This window comes from Vipera berus, assembly GCF_964194415.1.
Source record: "Vipera berus genome assembly, chromosome: 1".
Lineage (NCBI taxonomy): Eukaryota > Metazoa > Chordata > Lepidosauria > Squamata > Viperidae > Vipera > Vipera berus.
The window spans coordinates 358,605,222-358,626,963 of NC_138202.1; the positions used below are offsets into that span (position 1 = coordinate 358,605,222).

At 47.1% G+C, this 21,742-nt stretch overlaps 1 protein-coding gene across 5 annotated transcripts in view; it reads right to left on the minus strand.

Moving 5' to 3' along the window:
- AKAP10 (A-kinase anchoring protein 10) overlaps nucleotides 1-21,742 on the minus strand; it is a 71,672-nt gene that overhangs the window by 7,050 nt on the left and 42,880 nt on the right. For 2 of the 5 annotated variants that reach the window (XM_081346695.1, XM_081346694.1), the window contains exons 6-14: nucleotides 20,829-20,927; nucleotides 20,535-20,619; nucleotides 18,049-18,172; nucleotides 16,807-16,943; nucleotides 15,750-15,894; nucleotides 12,665-12,850; nucleotides 10,004-10,113; nucleotides 9,131-9,213; nucleotides 8,550-8,602 (exon numbers count right to left, since the gene is read on the minus strand). In XM_081346695.1, coding sequence (XP_081202821.1) covers nucleotides 8,550-8,602; nucleotides 9,131-9,213; nucleotides 10,004-10,113; nucleotides 12,665-12,850; nucleotides 15,750-15,894; nucleotides 16,807-16,943; nucleotides 18,049-18,172; nucleotides 20,535-20,619; nucleotides 20,829-20,927 — 1,022 coding nt within the window. Of the gene's footprint in view, nucleotides 1-4,119; nucleotides 8,603-9,130; nucleotides 9,214-10,003; nucleotides 10,114-12,664; nucleotides 12,851-15,749; nucleotides 15,895-16,806; nucleotides 16,944-18,048; nucleotides 18,173-20,534; nucleotides 20,620-20,828; nucleotides 20,928-21,742 lie in introns of those variants that run through there. The other 3 variants (XM_081346691.1, XM_081346692.1, XM_081346693.1) reach the window with 2 other exon arrangements.

The following is a 21,742-nucleotide window of genomic DNA, read 5'->3' on the forward strand; positions in this document are numbered from 1 at the left end:
GATTAAATTATCTTTCCATTGATATAGAATTCTATGGTACTGCTCCAAAACAACAAGAACAAAAAAAGTGGTGTTATTAGCCAGCGAACCTCAAAAAACACACTTTTCCCAAAAGGTTTCCACAATTTTGGCCGCTTACCGTACTTGATTTCTGACCTGAATTCTCAATAAGAATGGAAAAAACAGTGAAATACCGGACGAGAGTGAAGTGATAAATAAAATTTGGGCTTGCGCAGAAATGGACAAGTTAACTTTGGAAATTAAAGATCAGTCGGATTGTTACAAAATTTGGAATAAGTTTTACTCAGGGTGGGGTCAGAAAGGAAGGTCGCAACAGAAACACACAGGATGCTGATTTCACATATTACTAGAATAAGGTGGTTGATAAGGTTGAACATTCTATAACTGTATATAAATGATATGTACATAAAGTGTATAAGGTGAAGGTAAAGGTTCCCCCGCACATGCGTGCTAGTCGTTTCTGACTCTAGGGGCCGGTGCTCATCTCCGTTTCAAAGCCGAAGAGCCAGCACTTGTCCGAGGACGTCTCCGTGGTCATGTGGCCGGCATGACTAGACGCCAAAGGCGCACGGAACGCTGTTACCTTCCCACCGGAGTGGTCCCTATTTTTCTACTTGCATTTTTACGTGCTTTCGAACTGCTAGGTTGGCAGAAGCTGGGACAAGTAACAGGCGCTCACTCTGCTATGCGGCACTCGGGATTCGACCCGCCAAACTGCCGACCTTACTTTTAGGATAGGCAGGGCAACATCTCAGGACCAGCAGTCACCGATCGAGGTGTCAAAAATTTGACGACCCAAAAAAAAAAAAGTGATACAGGTACAGCTGATCCTCAGCTTACAACAATTTGCTTAGTGACTGCTTGAAGTTAACAACGACATTGAAAAAAGTGCCTTATGACCTTTTTTTTTTCACACTTAGGACCGTCGCAGCATCCCCAGAGTCACGTGATTTACATTCGGATGCTTGGCAAACGGACTCGTATGTACGACGGTCGCATTGTCCTGGGCTCACGTGATTCCCCCCCTTTGCGACCTTCTGACCAGCAAAGTCAACAGGGGGAGCCAGGCTCACTTTTTAACAACTGTGTTGCTAACTGAACAACTGCAGCGATTCACTTAACAAACGTGGCCAGAAAAGTCATTTTGTTGTTGTTGTTAGTTGCGAAGTCGTGTCCGACCCATCGCGACCCTATGGACAATGTTCCTCCAGGCCTTCCTGTCCTCTACTATCTTCTGGAGTCCATTTAAGCTCACGCCTACTGCTTCAGTGACTCCATCCAGCCACCTCATTCTCTGTCGTCCCCTTCTTCTAGTGCCCTCAATCTTTCCCAGCATTAGGCTCTTCTCCAGTGAGTCCTTCCTTCTCATTAGGTGGCCAAAGTATTTGAGTTTCAGCTTCAGGATCTGGCCTTCTAAAGAGCAGTCAGGGTTGATCTCCTCTAGGACTGACCGGTTTGATCGCCTTGCAGTCCAAGGAACTCGCAGGAGTCTTCTCCAGCACCATAGTTCAAAGGCTTCAATTCTTTGGCGCTCAGCCTTTCTTATGGTCCAGCTTTCACTGCCATACATTGCAACTGGGAAGACCATAGCCTTGACTATACGCACTTTTGTTGACAGGGTGATGTCTCTGCTTTTTAGTGTGCTGTCTAGATTTGCCATGGCTTTCCTCCCGAGGAGCAAGCGTCTTTTAATTTCTTGGCTACAGTCCCCATCTGCAGTGATCTTGGAGCCCAGGAAAATAAAATCTGTCACTACCTCCATTTCTTCCCCATCTATTTGCCAGGAATTGAGAGGGCCAGATGCCATGATCTTGGTTTTCTTAATGTTTAATTTCAATCCAAGTTTTGCACTCTCCTTCTTCACCCGCAACAAGAGGCTCTTTAGTTCTTCTTCACTTTCTGCCATTAGAGTGGTATCATCTGCATATCTTAGGTTGTTGATGTTTCTTCCGGCAATCTTAATTCCAACTTTTGATTCATCTAGCCCTGCCTTTCTCATGATGTGCTCTGCATATAAGTTAAACAGGCAAAGCGACAGTATACAGCCTTGCCGGACTCCTTTCCCAATTTTGAACCAATCAGTGGTTCCGTGTCCAGTTCTCACTGTTGCTTCTTGGCCCGCATATAGATTTCTCAAGAGACAAATAAGATGGTCTGGTATGCCCATCTCTTTAAGGACTTGCCAGAGTTTGTTATGATCCACACAATCAAAGGCTTTAGCATAGTCAATGAAGCAGAAGTAGATGTTTTTCTGGAACTCTCTAGCTTTCTCCATGATCCAGCGTAAGTTAGCAATTTGATCTCTAGTTCCTCTGCCTCTTCGAAATCCTGCCTGTACTTCTGGTAGTTCTCGATCCACATACTGCTGGAGTCTAGCTTGTAGGATTTTAAGCATAACTTTACTAGCATGAGAAATGAGTGCAATGGTGCGATAGTTTGAACATTCTTTGGCACTGCCTTTCTTTGGAATTGGAATGTAAACTGATCTTTTCCAATCCTGTGGCCACTGTTGAGTTTTCCAAATTTGCTGGCAAATTGAGTGTAGCACTTTTACTGCATCGTCTTTTAAGATTTTGAATAGCTCAGCTGGAATACTGTCACCTCCACTAGCTTTGTTGTTGCTCAGCTTTTCTAAGGCCCACTTCACTTCACATTCTAGGATGTCTGGCTCGAGGTCAGTGACCACCTCATTGTGATTATCAGGGACGTTAAGCTCATTCTTGTATAGTTCTTCTGTGTAATTTTGCCACCTCTTCTTAATCTCTTCTGCCTCTGTTAGGTCCCTGCCATTTTGGTCCTTTATCATGCCCATTTTTGCATTAAACGTTCCTTTCATCTCTCCAATTTTCTTGAAAAGATCTCTGGTCCTCCCTATTCTATTGTTTTCTTCTATTTCTTTGCATTGTTCATTTAAGAAGGCATTCTTATCTCTTCTAGCTATTCTTTGGAATTCTGCATTTAATTGGGCATATCTTTCTTTTTCTCCCTTGCTTTTCGCTTCCCTCCTTTCCTCAGCTATTTGCAAAGCTTCCTCAGACAGCCATTTTGCTTTCTTGCATTTCTTTTTCTTTGGGATGGTTTTGGTTGCTACCTGTTGTACAATGTCGCGAACCTCTGTCCATAGTTCTTCAGGCACTCTGTCTATCAGATCCAATTCCTTAAATCTATTTGTCACCTCAACTGTATATTCAACAGGGATATGATTTAATTCATACCTGACTGGCCTAGCGCTTTTCCCTACTTTCTTTAATTTAAGCCTAAACTTTGCAACAAGAAGCTCATGGTCTGAGCCACAGTCAGCTCCTGGTCTTGTTTTTACTGACTGTATAGAGCTTCTCCATCTTTGGCTGCAGAGCATATAGTCAATCTGATTTCTGTGTTGACCGTCTGGTGATGTCCATGTGTAAAGCCGTCTCTTGGGTTGTTGGAAAAGAGTGTTTGCTATGACCATCGTATTCTCTTGACAAAATTCTATCAGCCTGTGCCCTGCTTCATTTTGTACTCCAAGGCCAAACTTGCCTGTTATTCCGCTTATCTTTTGGCTTCCTACTTTAGCATTCCAATCCCCCATGATGATAAGGACATCATTTTTGGGTGTTAGTTCTATAAGGTGCTGTAGGGCTTCATAGAACCGGTCAATTTCATCCTCTTCAGCACTGGTGGTTGGGGCATAGACTTGGACTACTGTGATATTGAATGGTTTGCCTTGGATTCGAACTGAGATCATTCTGTCATTTTGAGGATTGTATCCCAGTATTGCTTTTCCTATTTTTTTATTGACTATGAAGGCTACTCCATTTCTTCTGAGGGATTCTTGCCCGCAGTAGTATACCTGATGGTCATCTGAATTAAATTCACCCATTCCTGTCCATTTTAGTTCGCTGATACCTAAGATGTCAATGTTTAGTCTTGTCATCTCTTGTTTGACCACGTCCAGCTTTCCTTGATTCATGGATCTTACATTCCAGGTTCCTATGGAGAAAAAATCTTTACAGCATCGGACTTTCCTTTCACCACCAGACACATCCACAGCTGAGCGTCCTTTCGGCTTTGGCCCAGTCGCTTCATTCTTTCTGGCGCTACTAGTACTAGCCCTCTGCTCTTCCCCAGTAGCATATTGGACGCCTTCCGACCTGAGGGGCTCATCTTCCAGCGTCATATCGTTTTGCCTTTTAGTACTGTCCATAGGGTTTTCATGGCAAAGATACTGGAGTGGTTTGCCATTTCCTTCTCCAGTGGATCACGTTTTGTCAGAACTCTCTGCTATGACCTTTCCGTCTTGGGTGGCCCTGCACGGCATAGCTCATAGCTTCATTGAATTACGCAAGCCCCTTCGCCACGACAAGGCAGTAATCCATGAAGGGGAGAAAAGTCATAAAGTGGGGCAAAACATATTTAACACATTTCTCACCCCTCCTCCTTTTTATATCTTTTCTTCTCACCCCCTTCTTTTACATCCTCTCTCCCCTCCTTTTATATCGTCTCCTCTCCCCTCCCTTTTTACATCCTTTCTCCCCATCTTCTCTTCTCACCCTTTTCTATCCTCTCCCTTTATCTCCTCTCCACCCCTTCTTTTGTAACCTTTTCCTCCCCTTTATCCTCTCCCCTCCTTCTTTTAAATCCTCTCCCCTTCTTTTATATCCTTTCTCCCCTCCTTATATCGTCTCTTCTCTCCCCTCCTTTTATATCCTCCGTTCCACCCCTTCTATACACTCTCCCCTCCTTTTATATGTTCTCCTCTCTCCTTTTATATCCTCTCCACCCTTTATCCTTTTCCTCCCCTTTCATATCCTCTCTCGCCTCCTTCTTTTATATCGTCTTCTTTCTTTTATATCCTTTCTCTCCCTTTTATATCGTCTCTTCTCTCCCCTCCTTTTATATCCTCCGTTCCACCCCTTCTATACACTCTCCCCTCCTCCTTTTATATCTTCTCTTCTCTCTTCTTTTAGATCCTCTCCACCCCTTTTATCCTTTTCCTCCCCTTTCATATCCTCTCCCCTCCTTCTTTTATATCGTCTTCTTTCTTTTATATCCTTTCTCTCCCTTTTATATCGTCTCTTCTCTCCCCTTTTATATCCTCCGTTCCACCCCTTCTATACACTCTCGCCCCCTCCTTTTATATCTTCTCTTCTCTCTTCTTTTAGATCCTCTCCACCCCTTTTATCCTCTTCCTCCCCTTTCATATCCTCTCTCCCCTCCTTCTTTTATATCTTGTCTTCTTTCTTTTATATCCTCTCTCCCTTTTATATCGTCTCTTCTCTCCCCTCCTTTTATATCCTCCGTTCCACCCCTTCTATACACTCTCGCCCCCTCCTTTTATATCTTCTCTTCTCTCTTCTTTTAGATCCTCTCCACCCTTTATCCTTTTCCTCCCCTTTCATATCCTCTCCCCTCCTTCTTTTATATCGTCTTCTTTCTTTTATATCCTTTCTCTCCCTTTTATATCGTCTCTTCTCTCCCCTTTTATATCCTCCGTTCCACCCCTTCTATACACTCTCGCCCCCTCCTTTTATATCTTCTCTTCTCTCTTCTTTTAGATCCTCTCCACCCCTTTTATCCTTTTCCTCCCCTTTCATATCCTCTCTCCCCTCCTTCTTTTATATCTTGTCTTTTTATATCCTTTCTCTCCCTTTTATATCGTCTCTTCTCTCCCCTTTTATATCCTCCGTTCCACCCCTTCTATACACTCTCTCCCCCCTCCTTTTATATCTTCTCCTCTCTCTTCTTTTAGATCCTCTCCACCCCTTTTATCCTTTTCCTCCCCTTTCATATCCTCTCTCGCCTCCTTCTTTTATATCGTCTTCTTTCTTTTATATCCTTTCTCTCCCTTTTATATCGTCTCTTCTCTCCCCTCCTTTTATATCCTCCGTTCCACCCCTTCTATACACTCTCCCCTCCTTTTATATGTTCTCCTCTCTCTTCTTTTATATCCTCTCCACCACTTTTATCCTTTTCCTCCCCTTTCATATCCTCTCTCGCCTCCTTCTTTTATATCGTCTTCTTTCTTTTATATCCTTTCTCTCCCTTTTATATCGTCTCTTCTCTCCCCTCCTTTTATATCCTCCGTTCCACCCCTTCTATACACTCTCCCCTCCTTTTATATGTTCTCCTCTCTCCTTTTATATCCTCTCCACCCTTTATCCTTTTCCTCCCCTTTCATATCCTCTCTCGCCTCCTTCTTTTATATCGTCTTCTTTCTTTTATATCCTTTCTCTCCCTTTTATATCGTCTCTTCTCTCCCCTCCTTTTATATCCTCCGTTCCACCCCTTCTATACACTCTCCCCTCCTCCTTTTATATCTTCTCTTCTCTCTTCTTTTAGATCCTCTCCACCCCTTTTATCCTTTTCCTCCCCTTTCATATCCTCTCCCCTCCTTCTTTTATATCGTCTTCTTTCTTTTATATCCTTTCTCTCCCTTTTATATCGTCTCTTCTCTCCCCTTTTATATCCTCCGTTCCACCCCTTCTATACACTCTCGCCCCCTCCTTTTATATCTTCTCTTCTCTCTTCTTTTAGATCCTCTCCACCCCTTTTATCCTCTTCCTCCCCTTTCATATCCTCTCTCCCCTCCTTCTTTTATATCTTGTCTTCTTTCTTTTATATCCTCTCTCCCTTTTATATCGTCTCTTCTCTCCCCTCCTTTTATATCCTCCGTTCCACCCCTTCTATACACTCTCGCCCCCTCCTTTTATATCTTCTCTTCTCTCTTCTTTTAGATCCTCTCCACCCTTTATCCTTTTCCTCCCCTTTCATATCCTCTCCCCTCCTTCTTTTATATCGTCTTCTTTCTTTTATATCCTTTCTCTCCCTTTTATATCGTCTCTTCTCTCCCCTTTTATATCCTCCGTTCCACCCCTTCTATACACTCTCGCCCCCTCCTTTTATATCTTCTCTTCTCTCTTCTTTTAGATCCTCTCCACCCCTTTTATCCTTTTCCTCCCCTTTCATATCCTCTCTCCCCTCCTTCTTTTATATCTTGTCTTTTTATATCCTTTCTCTCCCTTTTATATCGTCTCTTCTCTCCCCTTTTATATCCTCCGTTCCACCCCTTCTATACACTCTCTCCCCCCTCCTTTTATATCTTCTCCTCTCTCTTCTTTTAGATCCTCTCCACCCCTTTTATCCTTTTCCTCCCCTTTCATATCCTCTCTCGCCTCCTTCTTTTATATCGTCTTCTTTCTTTTATATCCTTTCTCTCCCTTTTATATCGTCTCTTCTCTCCCCTCCTTTTATATCCTCCGTTCCACCCCTTCTATACACTCTCCCCTCCTTTTATATGTTCTCCTCTCTCTTCTTTTATATCCTCTCCACCACTTTTATCCTTTTCCTCCCCTTTCATATCCTCTCTCGCCTCCTTCTTTTATATCGTCTTCTTTCTTTTATATCCTTTCTCTCCCTTTTATATCGTCTCTTCTCTCCCCTCCTTTTATATCCTCCGTTCCACCCCTTCTATACACTCTCCCCTCCTTTTATATGTTCTCCTCTCTCTTCTTTTATATCCTCTCCACCCCTTTTATCCTTTTCCTCCCCTTTCATATCCTCTCTCTCCTCCTTCTTTTATATCTTGTCTTCTTTCTTTTATATCCTTTATCTCCCTTTTATATCGTCTTCTCTCCCCTCCTTTTATATCCTCCGTTCCACCCCTTCTATACACTCTCCCCTCCTCCTTTTATATGTTCTCCTCTCTCTTCTTTTAGATCCTCTCCACCCCTTTTATCCTTTTCCTCCCCTTTCATATCCTCTCTCCCCTCCTTCTTTTATATCGTCTTCTTTCTTTTATATCCTTTCTCTTTTATATCGTCTCCTCTCCCCTCCTTTTATATCCTCCGTTCCACCCCTTCTATACACTCTCCCCTCCTCCTTTTATATCTTCTCTTCTCTCTTCTTTTAGATCCTCTCCACCCCTTTTATCCTTTTCCTCCCCTTTCATATCATCTCTCCCCTCCTTCTTTTATATCTTGTCTTCTTTCTTTTATATCCTTTCTCTCCCTTTTATGTCGTCTCTTCTCCCCTTTTATATCCTCCGTTCCACCCCTTCTATACACTCTCCCCTCCTCCTTTTATATCTTCTCTCCCTTTTTATATCCTCTCCACCCTTTATCCCTTTCCTCCCCTTTCATATCCTCTCTCCCTTCCTTTTATATCGTCTTTTCTTTTATATCCTTTCTCTCCCTTTTATATCGTCTCTTCTCTCCCCTCCTTCTTTTATATCCTTTTCCTCTCCTTTTATATCCTCTCCCCTCTTCTCCTTTTATATCCTCTCTTCTCCCCCCCCCTTACACTTTCTTTTTTACACTTTTCCCCCCAGTGCTTTTTCAACCGTCGTACGCGTACCACCCGCCAGGTGCCAACGTGCCACCGGTGGTACGCCTACCACGGGTTGAAAAGTCCTCTTCTAGTCCAACCCCCTGATCAGGCGGGAGACCTAAAACGAAGAGTTTGCCTGCACACCAAGACACAGAGGAGGGTCTCTCTAAAGCGCCACAGAGACAGGTCATATTTTTCTCCGTAAGCAGAGCGCGCCTCACCTCATCTGTATTTCCTTGCACCCATTTCTTCATTGCTTGTGAGAACATGGACCCTGGGAAGAGAAGGAGAAGGGCTGAGAAACGTCGGGTTTTATGTAGTCCACATGACTAGCTGAGGAATTCTGGGACTGGAAGTCCACCCATCTTAAAGCATGCTGGCTGGGGGATTCTGGGAGTGGAAGCCCACCCCTCTTAAAGCATGGCTGGCTGGGGAATTCTAGGAGTGGAAGCCCACCCCTCTTAAAGCATCGCTGGCTAGGGGATTCTGGGAGTGGAAGCCCACCCCTCTTAAAGCATTGCTGGCTGGGGGATTCTGGGAGCAGACGTCTCCCGCTCTTAAAGCATGCTGGCTGGGGGATTCTGGGAGTGGAAGCCCACTCCTCTTAAAGCATGCTGGCTGGGGGATTCTGGGAGTGGAAGGCCACCCCTCTTAAAGCATCGCTGGCTGGGGAATTCTGGGAGCGGAAGCCCACCCCTCTTAAAGCATCGCTGGCTGGGGAATTCTGGGAGTGGAAGTCCACCCCTGTTCAACCTGCTAAGTCTTAGGAGAATCTCCTCTTGAGGAGGAAGAGGCAGCTGACCTTTGGACTTCTTGAGGTCCGGTTCTGGCTCCGATTCTCTAATGAACTGGCCCAGGTCGCTGACACGGCCAAACGACATCTTCCTGAAGCAGGAGGAAGAGCAGCTTATTAGCTCTGGGGTCGGGCTTAGGGTTGCAGCCGAGATGGCTGGTCTACGGCAAAGGAACTGGCCAGGTTCCCCCCCCCCCGCCACCCCACCCCCCCCGCAGGCTCAAATCACACCTGTTTCCTTGGAGGGCCTATTATTTTTCCCCCATTTCGGAGAAGAAAGCCTTGTTCTCCGAGCTTCACGCAAGCTGACAAGCAATTTAAAGCTGACCGTGGGGGAAGCAGAAAAAAAACTGCGAAGGAGGGACCCGAACGAGAACCTGAACAGCCCATCGCTTGAAGGAAGTGGGAACCCAACGGTCGTAAATGCGAGGACTGGCGTTAAGTGACTTTTTTTTCCAGCCCTGTTGTCACTTTGAACGGAGGGGGCTAAACAAGTGGTCCTGAAGTTGAGGACTACTTAATACTGTCACGGGGTAGAATAATTCAACCCTGAAAGCCTGCCCAGGATTGGTCAGTTCTTATGCTGAAGAAGATCAAGATGGGATGGCCTTGAGTTTCTTTCTCACCTTCCCTTCTAAATCCTTTCTCGACAGCTTTCCCTTCCCTTTCTCAACCTCGGCTCTAGATTGCTTGACCGGAAGGGGCCATCCGGATGCCAGGTTAAAACCAGACGGGCATTTTAAAAAGCAACAGGCCCATCCTAGGTTTTCGCAACCCACAAATTGATCTCTTCCGATTGCTGGAGGACCAGCTGCGTTCGTGCCCGGCTGCCCACTCCGCGTGAAAAAAAAAACACAAAAAAACACACACCCCAAAACTTACCCAGCGTAGGTCCGCTGATACAGAGACTCGGGATCCAGGCTGGCAGCATCGACAATTATTGCTTCGTCAAAGTTTTTCAGGATTTTTATGCTGGCCTTTTTGAGGCTGGGCTGTGATGCAACGTTCGGGTATTGTGATGCAGAGAATGAGAAGAGGAAGGGAAAAAAAGAAAACAAAAAAGGACCTCATATAACTGTAATTTGGACTTAACTTTTCATAAAAGACCTGTCTGTCTGTCTGTCTATCTATCTACCCTCTCTCTCTTTCTATCTCTCCATCTACTACTCATTTATCTATCCATATCTTTTATCTATCATCTATCAGTCTGTCATCTTTCTATCCTTTATTATCTATCTATCATCTATCATCTATCTATCTATCTATCTATCTATCTATCTATCTATCTATCTATCTATCTATCTATCTATCTATCTATCTATCTATCCCTATCGTCTGTCTGTCTGTCTGTCTGTCTGTCTGTCTGTCTGTCTGTCTGTCTGTCTGTCTGTCTATCTATCTATCTATCTATCTATCTATCTATCTATCTATCTATCTATCTATCTATCTATCTATCTATCTATCTATCTATCTATCTATCTATCTACATACCTGTCAATCTTTCTCTACATATATCTACCTACCTGTCTGTCAATCTATCTGTCTGTCAATCTGCCTATCTCTTTGTCTGTCTGGATTTCTCTGGAGGTTTACCTGCGTCCTCAGGGTCACCTGAGTGATGCAAATGTGGGCTAATGCCTCCTTAAGTAACACCAGCTGCCTGCCATTAGTGCAGGTTCGAGTCCCACCAGGCTCAAGGTTGACTCAGCCTTCCATCCTTCCGAGGTAGGTAAAATGAGGACCCAGATTGTTGGGGGCAATAAGCTGACTTTGTAATAATGCCGCTTGGGGGGTGTATGAAAGCCCTAATAAGCAGGCATATACATAGAATGAAGGCTACTGCTAAGCTTGTAAGCCGCCCTGAGTCTTCGGAGAAGGGCGGGATATAAATGGAATTAAAAAAATGGGTGTGGAGCCTTCTTGCAACTGCTGAAAGGACGGTGTGGTAGACTGGAGATGGATGACGTCCTATCCCTCCCCCTCTGTTGAGGGAGGGCTGTTCCAATTTTGACCTAGACGGCCTCTTTGACCCCTCTTTCAAACCAGCGGACACAGATAAACCTCCAAGCGGCCTCAACGACTCTCCAAAAGGATGCAAACGACCAGCTCTCTTCAAGGAGTATAAATCCTTCCATTTCCCTCCATCCGGTCAGAGCCGAAGAAGCTCCTGGGATGAGAAGCGAAACATCTTCAAAGGGAAAACAAGAACATCCAGTTCCCTCCTGAAAAAAGCACCTTTGGGACAACCACGATCTGGATGGCTGAGAACATCCATGGATATAAACGAAACATCTCTGTGATCGTCCCCAGATGACAAGACACATCATGCTCCCTCATGGGCAGTGCCGGAGAAGTTGGGTTGAGCTTTAAAGCCATGTTTTCTAATTTCAATTGTTACTCTCGGCTTTTGGGCTGAATTGTCTCCCAGTTAACTGGCTTCACTGACTAACAGTCCACAGCAGAGGACCCCAACCTTTTGGGTACCACCGGGGCCCGGTTCGGTGGAGAGAGGTTTTTCCACGGACTGGAAAGTGTGTGGTTTTGTGTGCTGCCTGCATCCCACGGATGGGGCTTCGCTTGTTTGTGCGGCCCGGTTGCTGGCATGCCGCGGCCCGGTACGGGTCCATGCACCGGGGGTTGGGGACCCCTGGTCCAGAGGACCTTACCCAAAGTTAAGCCATCAGAGCTACTAAGAAGAGGCAGAAAAAGAACCCAGAGGAAGACTTAGGGCAGGGGTCTTCCAACTTGGCCCTTTTAGGACTGGTGGACTTCAACTCCCAGAATTCCTCAGCCAGGATGCTTTAAGACAGGGGTCTTCAAACCTGGCCCTTTTATGGCTTGTGGACTTCAACTCCCAGAATTCCTCAGCCAGGATGCTTTAAGACAGGGGTCTTCAAACCTGGCCCTTTTATGGCTTGTGGACTTCAACTCCCAGAATTCCTCAGCCAGGCATGCTGGCTGAGGAATTCCGGGAGTTGAAGTCCACAAGTCATGAAGGGGCCAGAGTTCCCCCATGCTGGCTCAGGAATTCTGGGAGTTGAAGTCCGCAAGTCATGAAGGGGGGCATAGTTCCCCCATGCTGGCTCAGGAATTCTGGGAGTTGAAGTCCACGAGTCACGAAGGGTGCCAAAGTTCCCCCATGCTGGCTCAGGAATTCTGGGAGTTGAAGTCCGCAAGTCATGAAGGGGGGCATAGTTCCCCCATGCTGGCTCAGGAATTCTGGGAGTTGAAGTCCATGAGTCACGAAGGGTGCCAAAGTTCCCCCATGCTGGCTCAGGAATTCTGGGAGTTGAAGTCCACAAGTCATGAAGGGGCCAGAGTTCCCCCATGCTGGCTCAGGAATTCTGGGAATTGAAGTCCATACCTCTTAAAGGTGCAAAGTCTGTAACGGACACTTTTAAGGCAGGGGTCTTTCAACTTGGCCCTTTTATGACTTGGGGACTTCAACAAGTCATAAAAGGGCCAAGTTGGAAGACCCCTGACTTAGGGGGGCTTTGGGGAGGGGGAGGAAGGAAAGGAGACCAACAACTATCAACCGAGCACCTGAGAAGTCGCCGCGCTGTCCACAGCACCCGTGTGGGAATAGTGATCGGAAGCGTTGCCGAGACCGTGGACGTTCAGGGTGAGACCGCCACCTCCGCTGGCAAACTCATCTCCCCGGACCGAATGGATGAGGTCATTCAAGTATTTGTAATAAAGGTTGCTGGACAGGAAGCTGGGTAAGAACACCTGCCAGGTGGGAGAGAAAAGGAGGGTGGAAGTGAGGAAGAGACTAGGGGTAGCTCGGAGTGGAATGTGGCAGACGTTTCATGACCCGAGTCCAGCTAGTCCAGCTAGTCATAGCAATAACAACTCAGCCATGGGAACCCAAGGTCATTGCCCCGGAGTTGATAAAAGATTTGGCGGGCTGGAGAGCTGGGGAGAAAGCCCCGTGCTTCAAGCTGATTGGGGAATGTGATTTATGACTGTTAATTGGTGGAGCCTTGGTGGAGCAGTGGGCTAATGCCTCCTTAAGTAACACCAGCTGCCTGCAATTAGTGCAGGTTCGAGTCCCACCAGGCTCAAGGTGGACTCAGCCTTCCATCCTTCCCAGGTAGGTCAAAGGAGGACCCAGATTGTTGGGGGCGATAAGCTGACTTTGTAATAATGCCGCTTGGGGGGGGGGGACACAAAAGCCCTAATAAGCAGGCATACACGTAGAATGAAGGCTATTGCTAAGCACATTGGTTTGTGCTTCTTAGATTGTAAGCCGCCCTGGGTCTTCGGAGAAGGGTGGGATATAAATGGGATTAAAAAAAACAAACAAACATCATTAGGGCTAGAAGGCAGTGGAGTTGGCAGAGTGTTAGAGAAGGAGAAGGGGAGGACAAGGGGGAGGAGGTGGAGGAGGAGGAAGACGACGACCGAGGGGTCCTTGGTGCTCTCTGAGCTGGGTGGTTTCCTTGCAGACGTTTCATGACGCAACTAGGGAACATCATCAGTGCTAGAAGGAAGGAGCGGTTTATGGAGGAGGAGGAGGAGGAGAGAGTGAAGAGGAGGAGGAAGGGGAGGAGGAGGAGGAGGACTGTGGGGTCCTTGGTGCTCTCTGAGCTGGGTGGTTTCCTTGCAGACGTTTCATGACCCAACTAGGGAACATCCTCAGTGCCAGAAGGGAGTGGGGTTTGTGGAGGTGGAGGAGGAGGAGGAGGAGGAGGAGGAGGAGGAGGAGGAGGAGGAGGAGGAGGAGGAGGAGGAGGAGGAGGAGGAGGAGGAGGAGGAGGAGGAGGAGAACTGTGGGGTCCTGGGCGCACTCTGAGCTTGCTTGTTTTTTTTGCAGATGTTTTATGAGCCAGCTAGGTAACATCATTAGGGCTAGAAGGCAGTTTGTGAAGGGGATGAGAAGAGGAAATGTAGCAAAGGAGGAGGAGGAGGAGGAGAACCGTGGAGTCCTTAGTGTTTTCTGAGCTTGATGCTTTTTTTTTATGGCAGACATTTTATGACCCAGCTAGGTAACATCATCAGGGCTCGAGAGGAAGGGGTGTGTGTCCTGAAATCAACCTTTGCAATGTCTGGTTAAACACAGCCTTGGTTAACAGGTGATAGAAAAAAAAATCCTTTCTCTGCCAAGGGTGACAGATACATCTCACCTTACATAAAGGAGAGTTTCTGAACCTGGACAATTTTAAGACAGATAGATTTTAACTGTCAACGTTCCTCAGCCAGTATATCCTAAGTCATACTATTGGGGAATTCTGGGAGGCCTGGTATTCAACCAAAGGACCAATTAACAAGCACATTGATACAGATCCAGCATATGTATAAGTAAGAAACCAGACTTGTTGGAAGTGACAATCAACAAGAGAACCAACCAGCTTCTCAGAATTCCAAGATAGCTACAAACAAACAAACGCACAACCAACTGATCACACTGGCACACAAGACATTTATAAGCTAAGGCAGGGGTCTTCCAACTTGGCCCTTTTATGACTCGTGGACTTCAACTCCCAGAATTCCTCAGCCAGCGTGCCTGACTGAGGAATTCTGGGAGTTGAAGTCCACAAGCTGGGGTCTTCCAACTTGGCCCTTTTATGACTCGTGGACTTCAACTCCCAGAATTCCTCAGCCAGCGTGCCTGACTGAGGAATTCTGGGAGTTGAAGTCCACAAGCTGGGGTCTTCCAACTTGGCCCTTTTATGACTCGTGGACTTCAACTCCCAGAATTCCTCAGCCAGCGTGCCTGACTGAGGAATTCTGGGAGTTGAAGTCCACAAGCTGGGGTCTTCCAACTTGGCCCTTTTATGACTCGTGGACTTCAACTCCCAGAATTCCTGAGCCAACCATGCTGAGGAGAAATGGAGAGGTTTCCAAGCTGAGCCGTGCTAGCTCAAGAATTCTGGAAGTTGAAGTCCACAAGTCATGAAGGGGCCATACTATCCCCCATGCTGGCTCAGGAATTCTGGGAGTTGAAGTCCACAACTCGTGAAGGGGCCATACTTCCCCCATGCTGGCTTAGGAATTCTGGGAGTTGAAGTCCATGAGTCATAAAAGAGCCAAGGTTGCCTAAGCTAAGGCAGGGGTCTTCTAACTTGGCCCTTTTATGACTTGTGGACTTCAACTCCCAGAATTCCTCAGCCAGGCGTTAAAAAGTCCACAAGTCTTAATTTGGCCACGTTTAAAGAGCCCTGAGCTAACATCAGCAGCAGCAGAATGTTCTTCTGCCTATTCTCCTTAGCTCAGGGGTCTTCCAACTTGGCCCTTTTATGGCGTGCATGCTGGCTGAGGGACTCTGGGAGTTGAAGTCCACAGGTCATAACAGGGCCAAGTTGGAAGACCCCTGAGCTAAGGAGAATAGGGAGAAGAACCTCCTGCTGAGGGATTCTGGGAGTTGAAGTCCACAAGTCATAAAAGGGCCAAGTGGGAAGTCCCCTGAGCTAAGGAGAATAGGGAGAAGAACCTCCTGCTGAGGAATTCTGGGAGTTGAAGTCCACAAGGCTGAAACTGGTCAGGTCTGAAGACCCCTGCGTATAGCTAGCTAGTCTGGTAACGAAACGTTCAGAAATGGAAAGAAGCTCGGGGGGGGGGGGCGCAGGGGGCGGCGAAAAACCCTGGCGCAAATCTCAAACCTCCGAGCGTTTCCCTTGGTGCCCACCTTCTCCATGGTGGTCCAGGCCTGTCTCAGCGGAGTGGTGAAGCAGTTGGGGAGTGGTCCGCCTTCCCTGCAGATGTTGGACTCAATTTCCAACCGTACGGAGTCATCGAAGCCGAGGGGATGAGTGGATTGGAGAGAGAAGTACCTGGTTGGGGGGGTTTTTTTGGGGGGGGAGGGGAGAGAGAGAGAGAGAGAGAGAGAGAGAGAGAGAGAGAGAGAGAGAGAGAACGGTCAGGCTTGAGGCCACGAAGGCGAAAAACAGCGTCCAATTTTGTTTGGGGGGGGGCGGGGTGTCAGGAGGCGAGGGGAGAAATGGTGACAACCCCCCACCCCCACCCTCTAGCATTGAGACTACAGGCGGTCCTTGACTTAGGACCGCAACTGAACCCAGCTAAGCGGGACAGTGGGTACGCGAGACAGTGGCTAAGTGGGGGGTTTTTGTTGCCCCATTGTACGACCTTCCTTGTGAGTTTCAAGGGAAGCAGAGCAGTTGTTAATAACATCGTGGTTAAGTGAATCTGGCTTCCCCATGGACATCATCATCATCATAGTAGTAGTAGTAGTAGTACAAGAAGAAGTAGTAATAAAGTTGGAAGGGACCTTGGAGGTCATCTAGTCCAACCCCCTGCTCAGGCAGGATAACCCTATCCAATTTTAGACAAATGGCTGTCCAGCCTCTTCTTAAAAACCTCCAGTGTTGGAGCAGCCACAGCTTCTGGTGGCAGGTGGTTCCACTGGTGAATTGTCCTCCCTGTCGGGACGTTTCTCCTTTTGACTGCCAGAAGGCGGTAAGAGGGGATCACGTGACCCCCGGGAACACTGCAAGCGGTCCTCAATACGAGCCTGTTGCCAAGCGTCTGAATTTGGTCATGCGACCGGGGGGGAACGCCATGACGCCACGTTCAATGTGAAAAACCATCCTCAGCCGCCAAAGGGGATCGGGGGATTCTGGGAGACTGGATCCCAGCCTGCTTTTCCCAGGGCTGGCCGGAGGCAAAGCAGGGGGGAGGAGGGGGGGGAGAGAAAGAGAGAGAGACGTGTGGAGGAGGAGGCTCACCTGTCGTACAAAATCATGGCATCGTTCTGGGCCTCCTGCCCGTCATACTGGCCCTCCTTGGAGGCCAGCTGGGACTGGAAATTGTCCGCCGCCAGCCAGAACTGCAGGATGTTAACGGCGTCTTCTTTCTCCATGAACTGGCAAAGGAAACCGGGAGAAGGTGAGCGCAAAGCTTCCTCCCAGGGGGGCTAACATTCGCTGTTGGGGGGGGCGAGGGCGAGGGAAGGGAAGGGAAACCAAAGGGAAGGAAAGACAGAAGGGAAAGGAAGCAGGAAGGGAAGGAGAGGAAAGGGAAAGGGAAGGAAGTAGAAGGAAAAGAAAAGAAAGGGAAGGAAACAGAAGGAAAGGGAAGTAGAAGGAAAGGAAAGGAAAGGAAGTAGAAGGAAAGGAAAGGAAGTAGAAGGGAAGGGAAAGAAGTAGAAGGAAGGGAAGGAAAAGGTAGGAAATAGAAGGAAAGGGAAGGAAAGGGAAGGGAAGGTAGTAGAAGGAAAGGGAAGAAAAGGAAGTAGAAGAAAAGGAAAGGAAAGGAAGTAGAAGGGAAGGGAAGGAAGTAGAAGGAAGGGAAGGAAAGGGTAGGAAATAGAAGGAAAGGGAAGAAAAGGAAGTAGAAGGAAAGGAAAGGAAAGGAAGTAGAAGGGAAGGGAAGGAAGTAGAAGGAAGGGAAGGAAAGGGTAGGAAATAGAAGGAAAGGGAAGGAAAGGGAAGGAAGTAGAAGGAAAGGGAAGAAAAGGAAGTAGAAGGAAAGGAAAGGAAAGGAAGTAGAAGGGAAGGGAAGGAAGTAGAAGGAAGGGAAGGAAAGGGTAGGAAATAGAAGGAAAGGGAAGGAAAGGGAAGGGAAGGAAGTAGAAGGGAAGGGAAGGGAAGGAAGTAGAAGGGAAGGGAAGGGAAGGAAGTAGAAGGGAAGGGAAAGAAGGGAAAGGAAGTAGAAGGAAAGGAAAAGAAAGGAAAGAAAAGGGTAGGAAGTAGAAGGGAAGGGAAGGCGGAAGGAAGGTGAGGAGGAGGAGGAGGAGGAGGGGAAGAAGAGAACGTCAAGCAAAGCTATTAGGCGGACTATAGAATTGTAGAAACTAATTGTTATGGATTGTTTTTTTTTAAACATAAACCCAGACAACACGATGTTTACCAAGGTGATTACATAAATAATAATAATAAAACATATTTGAAAAAAGAAGGAGGTGGAGAAGGAGGAGGAGGAGGAGGAGGAGGAGGAAGAGGAGAAGGAGGAGGAACGCCTCGTCTCACCTCGGAGAAATAAAAAAGGGCCGATTCGCAGAAGAGGATATCGGCTAGGTAGACGGTCCCGCTCGTCAGCACCTCAATCTGGTATTTGCAGAAGTGATGGCTTCGCAGGAATTCGCTAAAGTGCCTGTGAGAGGAGGGGAAAAAAAAAGAGGGATGTTCCACCCTCAGAAGCTAAGAAATCAGCTCTTCCTTTCCCAGAATTACAGAATAACAAGAGTTGGAAGGCTCCCCTGGAGGTCATCTAGTCCAACCCCTTGCTCAGCCAGGAGAGCCTAAACCGGGGGTGGTGGTGTTTGTGTGTGTCTTTAAACTGGGCCCTTTTGTGACTTGTGGACTTCAACTCCCAGAATCCCTCAGCCAGGCACGCTGGGAGTTGAAGTCCACAAGTCAGGAAAGGGCCAAGTTTGAAGACCCCTGGCCTAAACCATTTCAGACCAATGGCTGTCCAGTCTCTTCTTGAAAAACCTCCAGTGATGGAGCACCCCCAACCTCTGGAGGCAGGTTGTTCCACTGGTTAATTTAACAGAAAAATACAATTGGAAGAGATCTTGGAGGTCATCTAGTTCAGCCCCCTGCTCAAGCAGGAAGCCCTATGCCATTTCAGGTACTGTAAATGGTTGTCCAGTCTCTCCTTTAAAAAAAAAAACTCCAGTGATGAAGAACCCACAACTTCGTTCCAGTGACTAGTCCTTCTCACTGTCAAGAAATTCCTTCTTAATGTTAGATTGGATCTTTATTGGATGCCAGAACGGAGAGGAATCAAGAGAGGCAAAATGATCTAGTTGGTGCACCAGGCAGGTCATTTCTGGACATTTTTTCCAGCAAAGGGTTGAGAACTTTCTTGCTGTGGGCGGTCCTCAACATATGACCGTCACGGAGCACTGCCCATTATGGTCGTATATGGGAATGCTGTGAGCATCGTAGACCAAGGTTAAGTCCCAAAACGCTAGAATTCCTGGAAGCCTGGCAGGCGGAACCATTGCTCATCAACAGGCACAGAGAGATCAACAACGTTTACACGGCATTCGAGAGAAGACGATCAGGAAAACAAAGGAGGAAACAAAACACAGATGAAAATGCCTCCTTGTCAGCAATCGACACCCAGGTGAGCAGAGATCGACACCTCGGCTCGACCAACAATCAAGCAATAAGCAACCTCCCAGTCAAGGAACTAACCACTCGGACAAACAATCCAACAGTAAACAACAGCCTAATCCAGGAAGCATTAAGGAGAAAGCAGTCCTACCAACACTTGACAGGGCAAGCCAGTGAGAGCAAACCACCACCACCCCTTCTAGCACTGATGATGTTCCCTAGTTGGGTCATGAAACGTCTGCAGGAAAACAGCCAAGCTCAGAGAGAACCAAGGACCCCACAGTTCTCCTCCCCTTCCTCCTCACCCTTCCCTTCCTCTTCTCCTCCTCCTCTCCATAAACCCCTTCCAGCACTGATGACGTTCCCTAGTTGGGTCATGAAACGTCTGCAAGAGAACATCCAAGCTCAGAGAGCACCAAGGACCCCACAGTCCTCCTCCTCTGCTCTGCAAAGCTCATTCCTTTCTAGCACTGATGATGCTATCCAGTAGGGCAGGGGTGTCAAACTCAATTTCATTGAGGGCTGCATCAGCATTGCGGTTGCCCTCAGGGGGCCGGGTGGGCGTGGCTAGAGTGCGTATGGCCTACTGGGTGGGCGTGGCCAGCTCTACATGGTTGGCATCAAGGGTGCCTATGGGGGCCTGGGCAGGAGTGGGACAGATCTGGGGGTCTCTGGCAGGAGGAGGGTCTCTGGGCCAGGGCCAAGGCAGTGGGGGCCGTTCCCTCACTGTTTCCAGGATGGCTTCGCGGGCCGCATGAAACCACTTTGTGGGCCGGATCCGGCCCCTGGGCCTTGTGTTTGACATGTCTGCAAAACCACCAAGCTCAGAGTCAAGGACCCCACATTCTTCCTCCTCCCTACTAGCACTGATGATGTTGCCCAGTAGGGTCATGAAATGTCTGCAAGAAAACCGCCAAGCTCAGAGAGTACCAAGGACCCCACAGTCTCTCTCCCTTCCTCCTCCTCCTCCTCCTCTTCCCTTCGTCAAACCACTCTCCCTTGCAGCCCTGTTGATGTTAGCTAGTGGGGTCATGAAATGTCTGCAAGAAAACCACCCACCTCAGAGAGCACCAAGGACCCCACAGTCCTCCTCCTCCTCCTTGCAAACCCCCTCCCTTCTAGCACTGATGATTTCATCTAGTGGGGTCATGAAATGTCTGCAAGGAAACCACCCAGCTCAGAGAGCACCAAGGACCCCCACAGTTCTCCTCTTCCTCCTCCTCTTCCTCAAATCCCCCTCCCTTCTAGCACTGAGGACGTTACCTAGTTGGGTCATCAGCCGTCTGCAGGAAAAACCACCCAGCTCAGAGAGCACCAGGGACCCCCCACAAGTCAAATCTAGGAACCGGTGCGCGCAAAGCTTCATTTGATTTAAAGAAGAGTCGACTTACTCTTCTTCCATGGCGTTGAACACCATGGACTGTGCCATGACGAAGCAGTTGGGGTCCACCTGTCCATCTTCCCCGCAGATCTTGGCTGAAATTTCACCGGAAGACATTCCCGTTAGTGTCAAAGAGTTGACGGCAAAGGGGGAAAGAAACAGGAGGCGGCACGAGGCTGGCCCACGTGCAAGCAGAGAAGCAGAGCAGGTACTTGGGGGCGCAAGGGTTTGAAACGGGGTGGTGGTGGCGGCCCCAATCTCCCCAAGTTTTGTTACCCTGCCAGACGGGAGTGCGACGTCTTACCCACAATGTCATTCCTCATCAGCTCGGTAATGGGTATTGGCTTAGCAGCATCGGGAGAGATGTATTTGGTAAAAATGCTCACTGCGTCCCGTTCAATACCTGGAGGGGGAGGGGGGAGGAGGGAAGAGAGAGAGAGAGAGAAAAGGGACGGTGGATTGGGCCCACTTCTGCTACCGAACATCCGGATTCAGCCACGGTTTCTGTTCCCTACAGTATCACTTCCCAAGCTTCCTCTTTCCGCTATGTATTCAAGAGGGACAGGGATTAATATTGATATGCATTTATAGGTTAGGGTGTAGGCATGTACATATGTTTATAGCTAGTTTATAGGTGTGTTATGTCAGTGTACACTTTTGAGAGCAGGCAGCAGAATTTCATTTTTAAGGCGTGCCCGTGTGTGCCCAGAGTTTAAGAATGACAATAAATCTCTTCTTATATCTTTTATCTTATCTTATATTTTATATCTTATATCTTTTATCTTATATCTTATCTTATTTTACATCTTATCTTACATCTTATATTTCATCTTACATCTTATATATTTTATCTTATATCTTATCTTATTTTACATCTTATCTTACACCTTATATTTCAACTTACATCTTATCTTATATTTTAGATCTTATATCTTAAATCTTTTATCTTATTTTACATCTTACATCTTGCATCTTATATTTTATATCTTATCTTATATTTTACATCATCTTACAACATATCTTATCTTTCATCTTCTTATATTTTATATCTTATCTTACATCTTATATTTCATCTTACATCTTATATATTTTATCTTATATCTTATCTTATTTTACATCTTATCTTACACCTTATATTTCATCTTACATCTTATCTTATATTTTAGATCTTATATCTTAAATCTTTTATCTTATTTTACATCTTACATCTGGCATCTT